The sequence below is a fragment of the Rhipicephalus microplus genome, chromosome 9, assembly GCF_043290135.1.
Source record: "Rhipicephalus microplus isolate Deutch F79 chromosome 9, USDA_Rmic, whole genome shotgun sequence".
In the NCBI taxonomy this organism is placed as follows: domain Eukaryota; kingdom Metazoa; phylum Arthropoda; class Arachnida; order Ixodida; family Ixodidae; genus Rhipicephalus; species Rhipicephalus microplus.
In genome coordinates, this window is record NC_134708.1 from 75250028 (window position 1) to 75262361 (window position 12334).

Below are 12334 nucleotides of genomic sequence, written 5' to 3' on the forward strand. Positions count from 1 at the left end.
GTCATCTTTTGACAGGGTCCCGCGAGACGTGATGACCGCGGGTCGTGACCCACGGGTCTCAAACCGCTCTTTGAGGGTACTCAAATATTGGATAAGGTTGTCACTGCGTGTCATAGTGCCGTATTTGTTTTGGCTGGTGATATAATCGGTGTCAAAGTAATTGAATAAATTTACACGATGTTTGGTTTTGTTCTACCACATCTGTAGTGTCCGTGTGTCTTCCAAGATCGGCGTCTTCAATCGAGGCCTCGCAAGGTGGAATGAACAGATATACATATATTTCTTTATTGCCACTCTTCAACATATATGTACACCTACAAAAACCTCACAAAGCACAAAAAAGCAAAAATTGACGTTACTTTGTCGTCATTACGTTGTGAAGGCATCCATTATGGTGACGTGACGCTTCCATGAAAACTCGTTTGAAACATCACTAACTTCGAACTTTTGAAGTCATTTAGAAAGACAACGCTTTAGGTTAACTCAATATACCAAACAGTACAGTGGCGAAAGTACATGCGTACTGCCTGGGCACTCGGGTAACAATAGTAACTCGCCATTCTGCAGCGCCATAAGCAATGGAGGTCCACAGGCATGAGCGTAGCCATACGTAAAGCCTTCGCTGAATTCATCCGAGTTATTTTCTTCCAGCCCACTGGTCAAGTCCTCAGCCAATTCAGGATAAGGGGAACAACCAGCAGAACTAGAAAGCTTCTGGAAACCACGAGTGCGTTCGCAGATGACTCGCAGCCCTTGAGCATTGCAGCGGCGTGCACAACTCTGGCCATCGCTGCCTTGGCCGTCGTCATCGACAGGGTGCAGGACGAGTTGAATGCCTGGTCGAAGCAGGCAATCTCCGCAGGGTTTTTGCTGAAACAATCGTCAGGGAAAAATTAGCGGCGAGTCACTGTTGGTGACCGTGGTAATGTAGAAGGCGTTTAATGATTTCGGGGAGGCTTGAGCTTTTATTTTAAGAGTCGAAACCAACAGCGTAATCTGGCCCCTCTGTCAGCGCCTTCTTATCGCAAGCCTGGTATCGCTCCTCGGTGGAAACGTCAGCCGTGCCATAGGGCAAGAACGTCCGTGCGCGTGACCTAGGTAATTTCAAGCTATCGTGGAGAGCCTACTTCCAGCACAATTGCGAAGTGCCAACTACGCCATAACTCTTCCACTTTCAAATTCGCGAAATACCCTTTACGCGTCCGTGAGGCGAAACGCGCCCTCTTATCTTCCCACTTTGTTGATACCGTCGCAGATGATGGCGGTGAATAATGCCTGAACGCTTTGTCATGGGTGCTGCCTTTAAACCCACAATTCGTTACGCAACTAGAAGATTGACGCATGGCGAAGTTCTACGCTTCTGCCATGCAATATTGCATGTTTTAAAGGGCTACTGACACCATTTCTTGAATAATTGTTTATGGTTTCATACAAACCACGTGTATATACAGGTGGTTTCAAGCTAGTGTGAAGCTGATTCGGTATTTTAATTTGATACTGACGTCAATTTAACCATGGCGCACCCACTGACAGCCCTTCACGCCACGTGGCAGTACTAATTCTGGTGACCTCACGCAGCAGCCTGGCTAGTTGTTTTTATGTCATGTACTGTAACTTCCAAAATGGCCGCTTGTGCCTCCCCAACGGAGCCACGTTGCAGAGTGGCCGAGAAAACGTCACGGCATCTTGTGTGAGCCCATGACGCGTGAGATAATACCGCATTGCGATGACAGGGTTCATGCAGAAACCTAAACGAGCTTCTAAAGACGTACGGTAATTACTTTTTTTCAGGGTGCACTCACACTTGGCAGTATGTTTACTGGGCAGCACTTGCCCTTTCATTCGACGCAAGCAGACGAGAACTGAAAGTTTCGTGCGAGTACTCGCTCAATAAAACTCCCCGCATTACTTACTAACATTCATACAAAGCTTTATTTCCAATAGGGAAGTTTGATCACGGACGTGGCTCTGTGGTAGAACACCTGCTTGCGACGCAGAAGGCCTAGGTACGATTCCGACCTGAAGCGATGGTTTCTTTATTTATTCGGATATATTCGGTTTTCCGTTCCCGGACAATGCAGATTTTTCACTCATATTCAATGACGTCGACGCCAGTGCCTCTGAGAAATAAGCTTTTTAACACTATCGTGTTCAAAACTAGTGCATGGGCACGTAATATGTATTTGTTATGTCATTACATAGTTATCACAGTGGCGAGCCAACAATATACAGAGAATCTTAGACAATATTATTATGAATGTCGGAGTGTGTACGTATGAATGAATGCCTGTATGTAAAAGATTATAGAATTTCGGGACATCGCAGCATCTAGCGCACAGTGAAAGACAGGGGCAGGTTGAAAACGGACGAAGACATGCCCTCATCTTTTGTTGTGCACTAGAATGCCAACGTACCACAACTTGCGTTATTTCGGAACATTTTTGAAGCTCCTATGCCACGAGCTAAAGCTGACGTAAACATACGCCGAGAAGGTTAGTCCCACTCTTGCCTTTTTTACGCTGTTCCTGCCAAAATGTCTCTTCAAAAGAGCGGGCTTTCTCAGTTCAAATTTAATTTGATTCGTACTACCGGCGGCTGTATAAAATGCTCATCGACGAACGTGATGATCTCATACGCACATTCCTTTTCTATATAGCTTCATCTTTCTTGTCACCTTTTTACTTCACCAGTGACCCAGTGAAGTACAGCTGAGAACCAGATCTTCTATTGGGTGTCAAGCTCTCTGCCCTTCTCTCTTTCTTTTATCTCTGTCTCTCTTCAACCCCTGTAATTGTTGCTCTGCTCAAAATGAAGGCATATTGATGCTGCGTTCGACTGATGGTCTGTTAAAGAGTGAGTGAGGTGGAGCGAAACTCACATGCAGCGAGGCGCCGGGACAGGTGGCTTCCCGGCGTCCTGCGGATTGGACGTTGGCGCTAACGTTCTTGCGCATTCTTCCATCTTCTCCCTGTTTAGGCACCTGATGGCGGTATGAGATTCTGCGAGTGATAGCATTGCGATGAGGACAATAAATAAATTTACTGTGTCTCGACGAATTAACAACCAACCTGGAGAGATGGGAGCAAGAATTAATAGCAGCGCCAAAGCCAGGACAAGAACAAAGGTAACAACAATGCATTCCCCCGGGACCACAACATGATATCGATCATCTTTCACGACGAAGCGGTCCTAGTCTACTAGGAGCCGCTGCTGTTCATGAAAGTAGTAGTTGCCGTAGTAGCTGCTGTAGGTGTCCATGACATTGTCAAGCTATCTAACAACAATATTATTATTATTTATTATTTAACAATACTGTCAATCCCGTCGGGGATTTTTACAGGAGTAGGTTGGAAAGTGTCAACAAACATTCTGTATTCACATACTTATACAATTGTATGGGTACAAATAATCATGGTATAAAGTGATAACAATTATGGACCTACATTAATAACGAGGCACATGTCTCAGTCACATGTGCACGCACTGAAAAAAAAACACGAAAAAGAAAGAAAAAGGTAAGCATGCAACATACAAAGTTGATACAGACTTCCACCTTTTTAAAGCACAAATTTACTGGCAGGGAGGACAATGATCAGTACAATCTTGATAGCGTCGCTATCATGTAGCTGATAGAACGGCTTGGCCAGCAAGTTCGTAAAATTCTGGGGGTTAATGTCCCAAAACCACGATACGATTACGAGTGACGCCCTATTAGATAGCTCCGGAAATTTCAACCACCTGGGTTTCTTCAACATGCACCTAAATCTAAGCACACGGCCGTCGAACATTTTCGCTTCCATTGATTATGCAGCCACCGCAGCCGGGATTTGACAAGGCGACCTTCCAATTTTCAGTCAAGCGCCATGACCACTAGGCAAGCACGGCGGGACCATTGTCAAGCTATCGAAAGATAGCTTCTACCTAGGGTTCCTCGGCTATTACGTTTGGTTTTGATTTCGCAAGTACACTGAATTGAAACGCGAAAGGATACAGCACCCGAAAGAACACAAAGTTCGCTGACGTTTTGACAGCCATTTGGGGCTTCCGTATGGTGCGCCGAAACGTCAGCAAAGTTTATATTCTTCTGGTCTTTGTGTCGTTTCACGTTCACACTAATCATAAAGCTGTACAAAAAATACAGATTGACTGACATTGACGCAGCCGCCCCGCCGTGGTGGTCTCGTGGCTAAACTAACTGCCTAAAGCCAAAAGTGTTTCCCCAAAAGATTTCTTGCGAAAAAAATTTTCTAGTGCCGCAAGCCTCATTGGATTTTTTTTGTCAGAAAGCTAGCAACCATAGCTTGTAAAACACGTTATCGATTGATTGATATGTGGGGTTTAACGTCCCAAAACTACCATTAAGTTATGATGGACGCCGCAGTGGAGGGCTCCGGAAATTTAGACCACCTGGGCTTCTTTAACGTGCACCCAAATCTGAGCACACGGGCCTACAACATTTCCGCCTCCATCAGAGACGCAGCCGCCGACGCCGGGATTTGAACCCGCGCCCTGCGGGTCAGCAGCCGAGTACCTTAGCCACTAGACCGCCGCGGCGGGGCGTAAAACCCGTTATCGAAAAATTCATTATTCCTAAATTAGGTCAAGACATATTTTCACCTGTAGAACAATGCTATGCGTTTTATTCGAAATAACCTTTACGAGCTTTTACACTTTCGTGGGTTTTTATATGGCCTTGAATATTGCAAATATGGCCCACATTGGTGATTTTCTCATACAAAGAATACATTATAAAAAATGTGATAGTTAACAATTTAACATTTTCAACAAGTTTTACTGTAGATCAAAAATAATTTCAGGCGTATACAGTGAGAAATAAACTGTACAAATGGCGACAAATTTGCAAAAGTGTTCATTTTTGCACATGTTAGCCCATGGATTCAACATTTAGGTGGTCCTACTGAAAGTACGGCCAGTAGCAGACTTAGTAGCAATCTTTATTGGCTGCTTACTCAGAAATGTTTATGAAATTGTTTTTTTAGATGCGGAGCATCTAATACTCGAGGCTTGTAGTGCGGCGCCGTCCGCAAGCTTCCTCCTCCTTCTTCCACCATCTGTGCATCCCTTCCTCCTCTACACACCGCGCGCGCTTCACTCCTCCACCATCTGTGTACCCTTCCTCCTCTACACACCGCGTGCGCTTCTCCTCTTCACGAACATTCGCTAGCTGTATAATGTAGCGCGCATGCGCCGTCACGCTTCGAGAACATCGGCAGCTGACGCGCGCGCATGCGCCGTCGCGCTTCTCCCCCTTCTCGAACAATCGACAGCTGACAGTGCATGCGCCGTCGCGCTGTATATATACTCAAGGTCGGTGCTCGCTCGCTCAGTTGCCGCTCGTCGGTTGGTTGGTACGGCGCGTCGACGTCCGAGGTCGCAATTATTGACGTCCCTTCGACCAGCGCCGGCCAAAGTGTTGGCGGAACCGCAACCAAGTCGTCGTCCGAAGACAAGGCAGCGCGGAGAAGAGCTCGCGACGCCGAACGTAAACGTCGGCGTCGAGCGGAAGATGCTCAACTTAGAGAACGTGAAGCCGCTGAGAGACGTCAGCGTCGAGCAGCAGCACCGGATTCGGCTGCTTTGAAACGTAAGCGTCGACAAGAGGACCCGGACTTTCGAAAACGGGATACGTGTCGTACGTGTTCACTCATTTAACACCCCTCCTACAACCACGTTAACCAATTTAGCCAGCGACCCAAGTAAGTCGCAATTTAACACCCCATTTCACAACCACGTTAACCAATTTAGCCATCGACCCAAGTAAGTCGCACTTCAACACCCCGTTAACCAATTATATGCTCCGCATCCTCCACAGTGTTCCCCCGAGGGAAGCTGCGGCAATTTTTTTTTTTTTGTTGTTTTAAGCGAGAAAAATATTTTTGATTTTGTGTGCCACTTTCGGGGTTTGGAGGTGTTTATAGCCGTAACAATGCGCCCTAGCAGTAAGTGCAAGCAGAACGGACGTGGGGATCATCTGAAAAACGTAATAGACTTCGTCCTTGCTATTTGATTTATTTACAAGCTAGTATTTGTCTTAGTTAGCCAGAAACGCGAGATCTACTAGACAGAATTTAGCTACACACCGCTACCCATATGCTAACATTTAGAAGTAGGAAGAGCGTGATGAAGGAAACGATCAGTCAGAGTAAAAAAAAAAAGGATGTGCTGCTTGGCAGCAAAGTTGCAGTTATACACATACATTTGATCGCTGGTGCCAAATGGTCAATTATGTACGATTATGTTGGTCCTAACTGCAACTTGTGCGCGAGGTAAAACATGTCTATTTTATGACGGAGAACAGTAAAAATTAGGAAGAGCAGTAAGATTTAAAAAGCGGTCTACATAGATATAAAATAAATTGCTTTGTGTCGTGGTCCTGTCCCCGTTAAAACCAACATAATCGTACATAATTGACCATTTGGCACCAGTGGTCCTATGTAGTACCAAAGACACAGTGGGGCAGTCCAGTATTCTACCATTGAGCCAAGACACCTTTTTTACATGGTATTGAATACTGATGCGGCTTACATATACACATAGTGTACAACATACACAGGGTCAAGTCGACAATTGTACATTGACGGTACAAAGTAAATCTCGTACAACAAAGTGTCTAAATGGGTATTGAGCCTGTCGCTGCTTGGGACGTGTTCGCGAAATTCCCTTAGGCAGGCTTGACGTCGTGATAGGATTCGCACTAATATGAGTAATAAAGTGTTTTAGAATATCAAAGAAACAGTCAGGCGTCGCACAATGCGAATTGCGTAGCGAGTGGGTCGTCCAATGCTCCAACCCATTATAAAACTTTTTTTAATCATCTATTAACTGTGGCACATAGCCACTTCAGGCATAATTCTTCATCGTCGTCAGCCACTGCATAAAAAATAAACTGCCCAAAAGTTCCTACAAGTGTGTAGCGGATACCACTCTTCTCCAAAGGTTGACGAATGATAGCATAGTGAATGCTGGCCAACTACACAAAATTTATGATTATTCATGGCATATTGGGTACCCAGCAGTGTGCTTGTAGCATCCAAAAGAGTATTTAGAAAAGGCTCTGAAAGACCGCTCTTCTAGCTTTTGCTGTGACTGTGCTGTGCGTTCTACGCAGGCCTTGTGCTCTCAAAAGGGAAGCATTTTTTAACTACGGCAACTTTGAGCGTTTCTATCTTGCCACTCACGTTTCAGTGCTCTCATAGTCACCGCCTTAACTTGGCGTAAACCAAAATTAGCATGGCAAGGTAAGATGGTTTGACAAATATGACGCGCTCGTCAAGACCTGAATAATGTCACGATCCCGTCGCGGACGTTGTCAAACACTTCCCGCGAGACAATGGCACGTACCCACGGGTGCGTATGTGCCGCTGTTATGCGCCACAGGTGACTGACACTTCGTATCTAACGAAGAATGTTTTGGGGAAACACTTGTGCATTTTTTTTTCTGGTAAATCAGAGATGGTCGCGCGCCAATGTTGGGAAGTTGGCGTGGAATGACCCACATTCACTTCATGAAGTCTTCATGAAGTCTTCGTGAAGTCTTCCTGAAGTCTTCCTGAAGTCTTCGTGAAGCCTTTGTGAAGTCTTCTCTATAACTTTTCTTCTCCTTGCCCCCTTCCCCAATGCAGAGTAGGCTGTCGGGGCTCAGCCCTGCTTAACCTCCGTGCGTTTATCCTTATTCTTTTTCTCTATCCCTTTGCGCTCCGCTTCTCAACGCTCATTTCCGCGCTTGACTGAAAGATTTGGCCGAGATGTTAACAGCCATATGTGTTACTCATAAGAAGCATTTTTTCAGATAACCCAAGTGATTGTACACGAATCCTTTCATAAGCGTGCACACAGAGGGGGGGGGGGGCGCAAAGCCAGCCCCAAATATTGACATGATAGGAAGGGGGGTGCTGCGAAAAACTTTAGCAATCGTTTAGTAATAACAGACCAAATTTCAAATTCAAAAGAATGCGGGCCTGAGGTGGTGGTGGTTCGGCGAAGAAAGGAAAAAGACGCTTATTTCTGCAGCCCTTAAGGGAGCGCGGTGCAATGTCTTGTGGGGGAATGGGGAAAGGGGAATGAAGAATGGGAAAGTATAGAAGGTAGGGTTACAGGTCTGCCTAGGGGTGTGCATAGTGATGGGCCGATTGTATATAGAAGTTTGCAGTGATAACATGACTGCGGCAGGCGCAGGACATAGGCGTTAATTAGTACAATGAGACAAATAATTTTGCAAGGCAGTGGGCTTAGCCAGACTGATGACTACGACGTTAAAATAACACTTGATTGGGTCCGATAGTATGAAAACTAAAAAAACAATCGTGTCTAGGATAGATTACATAGTGCTATTAGAATTGCAATATAACTGTGAAGAAACTTTTGATTGTCTGTTGTTCTCATTAATATTGTGCCCAACAGAGACAAATGAGACAACTAATTTCCACTTCTTTCATTCATAGCGAGGTTCTCGTTCTGGCAGGCTTGATGTCTCGAGGTGGAATACGAAAGATCACTACTCAGCTGCCAGTTCGTAGTGAGATCACGTGCTAAGTGACACCAACAGGCCGAAAGAGTGCACATGCTCACTGTCATGGCAACTTGCAGCTCTGGCTGACGCTCGCATGTTTAAATGCAAATATTTATGTCATAAAGTGACCGGAGAGATGACCGTCGCTCTAGTTCACGTGGTAGAGCATCGGACACGTCATTCGAAGGCCGAAAATTAGGCTCTTGCCACCGGCAGGTTATCAGGTTATCGTTTCATCCATTTTGCTATGTTCCCTTTTGTCTTAAAGTTACCACGAATAACATCCTCCACACTTTTCTTTGTATCATTGTTTGCTGGTTCTCATTAAAGTTCCCCTTCTTTCATTCATTCACTCAAGTGAACTTCACAGCCACATTTTTCCTAGTTGTGTTTCTCTCCGTCAATCTATATGTACCCACCTTTCAGAGCGTTAACATCGCACATAATGTTTCGCAACGCTTCGTATCCCCTTTCTTGGATCCTGAGGTCACCAGTCACTGCTTCAGAGCAATTGGCCAGATATCGATGGCACGGGAACTTCTCTTCGATGTGGCTGCAATTAAAAAAAACAGTGACAGATTAGCATCCTGCAGAATTCTCACCTAGTCGCCAATGCCACGATTCACTTCTACCTTTCAGTTTCCGGGCATGCAGCTTCGCCCAAACAAAAGTTTCATGTTGAACCCACCGAGAGCATGACATTGTCACGTAGCGGGACGTTGTCACCGAGGGCGTGACAATATTGACACAATGTGACTTCAAGTTACACGCGCCAACCGATACTTGTGCCCTCAGGATGGTTTGCGACGCACGAGCCTGCGGGGCCTAGCTACGCGCGACCCGTGTTGAAAAAAAAAAAGAAGAAGAACGTGGAGGAAGAGGCAGAATTGAATCCTCGAGACAACTAGGAGATTTGCGTTCTAGCTACGTTGTTGTTATTCTCGTGCACAAGTTCGCCCTGCCTAGCTTAGCCTATTATAAGTGTTCAGTGAACCATTACAATATACATACGAAATAGCAAGACAATACCTGCAACCTTGCTTGACCTGTTCTTCGTCATACTCTCCCTCTGGGCTGGGCTGGAACTCCTCCCGCCATAACACGGTCATGTACAGCACGTAGCACCCAGTCACTGCGTTCGGGTCACATATGTCTACATCTGCAAAAAAAAAAAAAAGAGGGGGGGGGGGGCAGGACGAGAAGTAGAGGGTTTCTCTTTGTAGATACCAATTAATAAACAGTCAAATCAGAATTTCTGAAATCTCATGTATTTACGATGTAGGCGAGAGTGCTCGGGGTCCATGGGCTTAGATTTAGTAGAGGGCCACTACACCACCCAGAGGCAGAAATGTACACGTGGAGTCGCAGTTGCGGCCAAGTCTGCAGTGAGCGCTGGTTGAGTTCAACGCACTTCCTCGTTTCGCTCTTTCCTGGCTGCGTTTGTCGGCTCTCCAGTACACGTCCCCGAGTGACCTTCCTCAGCGCCCGCGAGGTGGAGACGCGACAAGCGCATGCATCTGCTATAGCAGAAAACAGGCTTTCTTTCGCCGAATGACAGCGTCTATTATACACAGCGTCATTTGTATTGTACACAGCGTTCGTTGACGCCGGGCCTGCTCTTCTCGATAGAGGAAAGGTACTGAGAGCAACACGCCAGCGTGCGTCGGTGGTTTAGGGGTCCTTTACCACAGGTTGTCAAAATTACCCAAATCCTGCACTACGGCGTCTCTCGCGATAATATCATAGTTTAGTGACGTTATTATTATTATTATTATTAGTATTATTATTATTATTATTATTATTATTATTATTATTATTATTATTATTATTATTATTATTATTATTATTATTATTATTATTATTATTATTATTATTATTATTATTATTATTATTATTATCTACCAATGCCAACATCGACGTTTCTTTGTGCCAGCGCCACATGACGGTGTACAGTTGAAAACACGGAGTGGGTAAGCGCCGCACATCACCCCATATCATCGCACTTCTCACGAGCAGCAATCGTTAGACTGCGAATGCTTTTGCTTGAAAAGTCGATAAGGAAAAAAAAGAATGCTTTTGCTTCTATTTTGTGTTCTGGAAGTGGGCGTCGCAGCGAGCAACAGAGCAAATAAAACTCGAAGAGACGCCACTCGCCCCCATTCATGCGATAACCAGAAAACATAAGTTCTGTGCGATGCGACACTGCGGGATGACCTCCTTAAAAGGGTCACCCCTAAGGCCACAAGGCGGAATCGCCGGCAGCCACGCCCATTAACCAGGTGACGTCAACCAAAGAAGAGTAGACCTGGATGAAGGCTTATAGAGGCAAAGCCACGATAAGCTTATCGCGCGTGGAAGCTTCGTTTCGATAAGCGTCCACGCAGGTCTACTCCTTTTTGTTGACGTCACCTGGTTAATGGGCGTGGCTGCCTGCGATTCCGTCTTGTGGATTTGATTGATGATTGATATGTGGGGTTCAACGTCCCAAAACCACTATATGATTACGAGAGATGCCGTAGTGGAGGGCTCCGGAAATTTCGACCACCTGGGGTTCTTTTACGTGCACCCAAATCTGAGCACACGGGCCTACAACATTTCCGCCTCCATCGGAAATGCAGCCGCCGCAGCCGGGCTTCAAACCCGCGCCCTGCGGGTCAGCAGTCGAGTACCTTAGCCACTAGACCACCGTGGCGGGGCATGTATGTATGTATGTATGTATGTATGTATGTATGTATGTATGTATGTATGTATGTATGTATGTATGTATGTATGTATGTATGTATGTATGTATGTATGTATGTATGTATGTATGTATGTATGTATGTATGTATGTATGTACGTATTTAAGCTCTTGTATCGATAAATTAAATTCCGTTCTTGCCCCGTCATGGTGGTGTAGTCACTATGACACTGGGCTGCTGACCCGCAGGTCGCGGGATCGAATCTCGGCCGCAGCGGCCGCATTTTGAATTGAGGAGAAACTGCTTGAGGTCCTCCAAAAACTGCTCCAGCGTGTGCTTAGGTAGGTGCACCTTAGCGAGGTAGGTAGGTATATAGGTAGGTATGTGCTTGGGTAGGTGCATTACGGCGTCTCTCATAATCGCATGGTGGTTTTAAGACGTTGTACCTGAACAATAAAGAAAGTAAGCTGCACTCGTTCTCCACGTACAGGAACTTCATAAAAATGATTGGTCATGTCTGGGGTTCTGCACCAATTCTCTCTCCGATAACTTAGAACTGTTCTTAGGCACTCAAAGTAGAGTTACAGTCGTGGCACTAACCTTGTCCCGAGACCGTCGACAAGGAGACGATGAGTATGCACGCCACCGTGACGACCGCCGCTGCTGATTTCCGTTCAAAAGCACGGGTCGACTTCATGTTCACCCGACGCCAGACGCGCAGCCGCTCGCAGCAGCCTTGCAACACGCGGGAGAAGCTCTGTATCCGGCCTCTCTGCAGACTCTGCAGAGATACGGACGCAAGCTCGGGCAGTGAAACACAATCAGGCGGAATCAAGGGTCGTGAACCGATTGCAGTGCAAACGCGTGGGTAATACGCTTGCACGGGCGGCGCTGGTTAGTCGCGCGTGTAGGTGCCGTATCATTTTATTATTCTGTAGTTTAGCCTGAGACAGCCAAACCATCTTGACTTTTCAATGAAAAGCATTTTTAGCGAGCTTCGGTGAGTCTGACCATGTCTGTCCGTCTGACCATGTCTGACCATGTCTGTCCGTCTGACCATGTCTGTCCGTCTGACCGTGTCTGTCCGTCTGACCGTGTCTGTCCGTCTGACCATGTCTGACCG

At 46.0% G+C, this 12334-nt stretch overlaps 1 protein-coding gene across 1 annotated transcript; it reads right to left on the minus strand.

Moving 5' to 3' along the window:
* Positions 1 to 261: 261 nt before the first annotated feature.
* Positions 262 to 12027, minus strand: LOC119163215 (uncharacterized). The gene is made up of 5 exons (XM_075873859.1): positions 11812 to 12027; positions 9560 to 9689; positions 8950 to 9083; positions 2879 to 2999; positions 262 to 870 (listed from the first exon to the last, which is right to left on the minus strand). The coding sequence occupies exons 1-5, from the start codon at positions 11906 to 11908 to the stop codon at positions 660 to 662; spliced, it is 693 nt and encodes a 230-aa protein (XP_075729974.1). The 5' UTR covers positions 11909 to 12027; the 3' UTR covers positions 262 to 659.
* Positions 12028 to 12334: the final 307 nt, after the last annotated feature.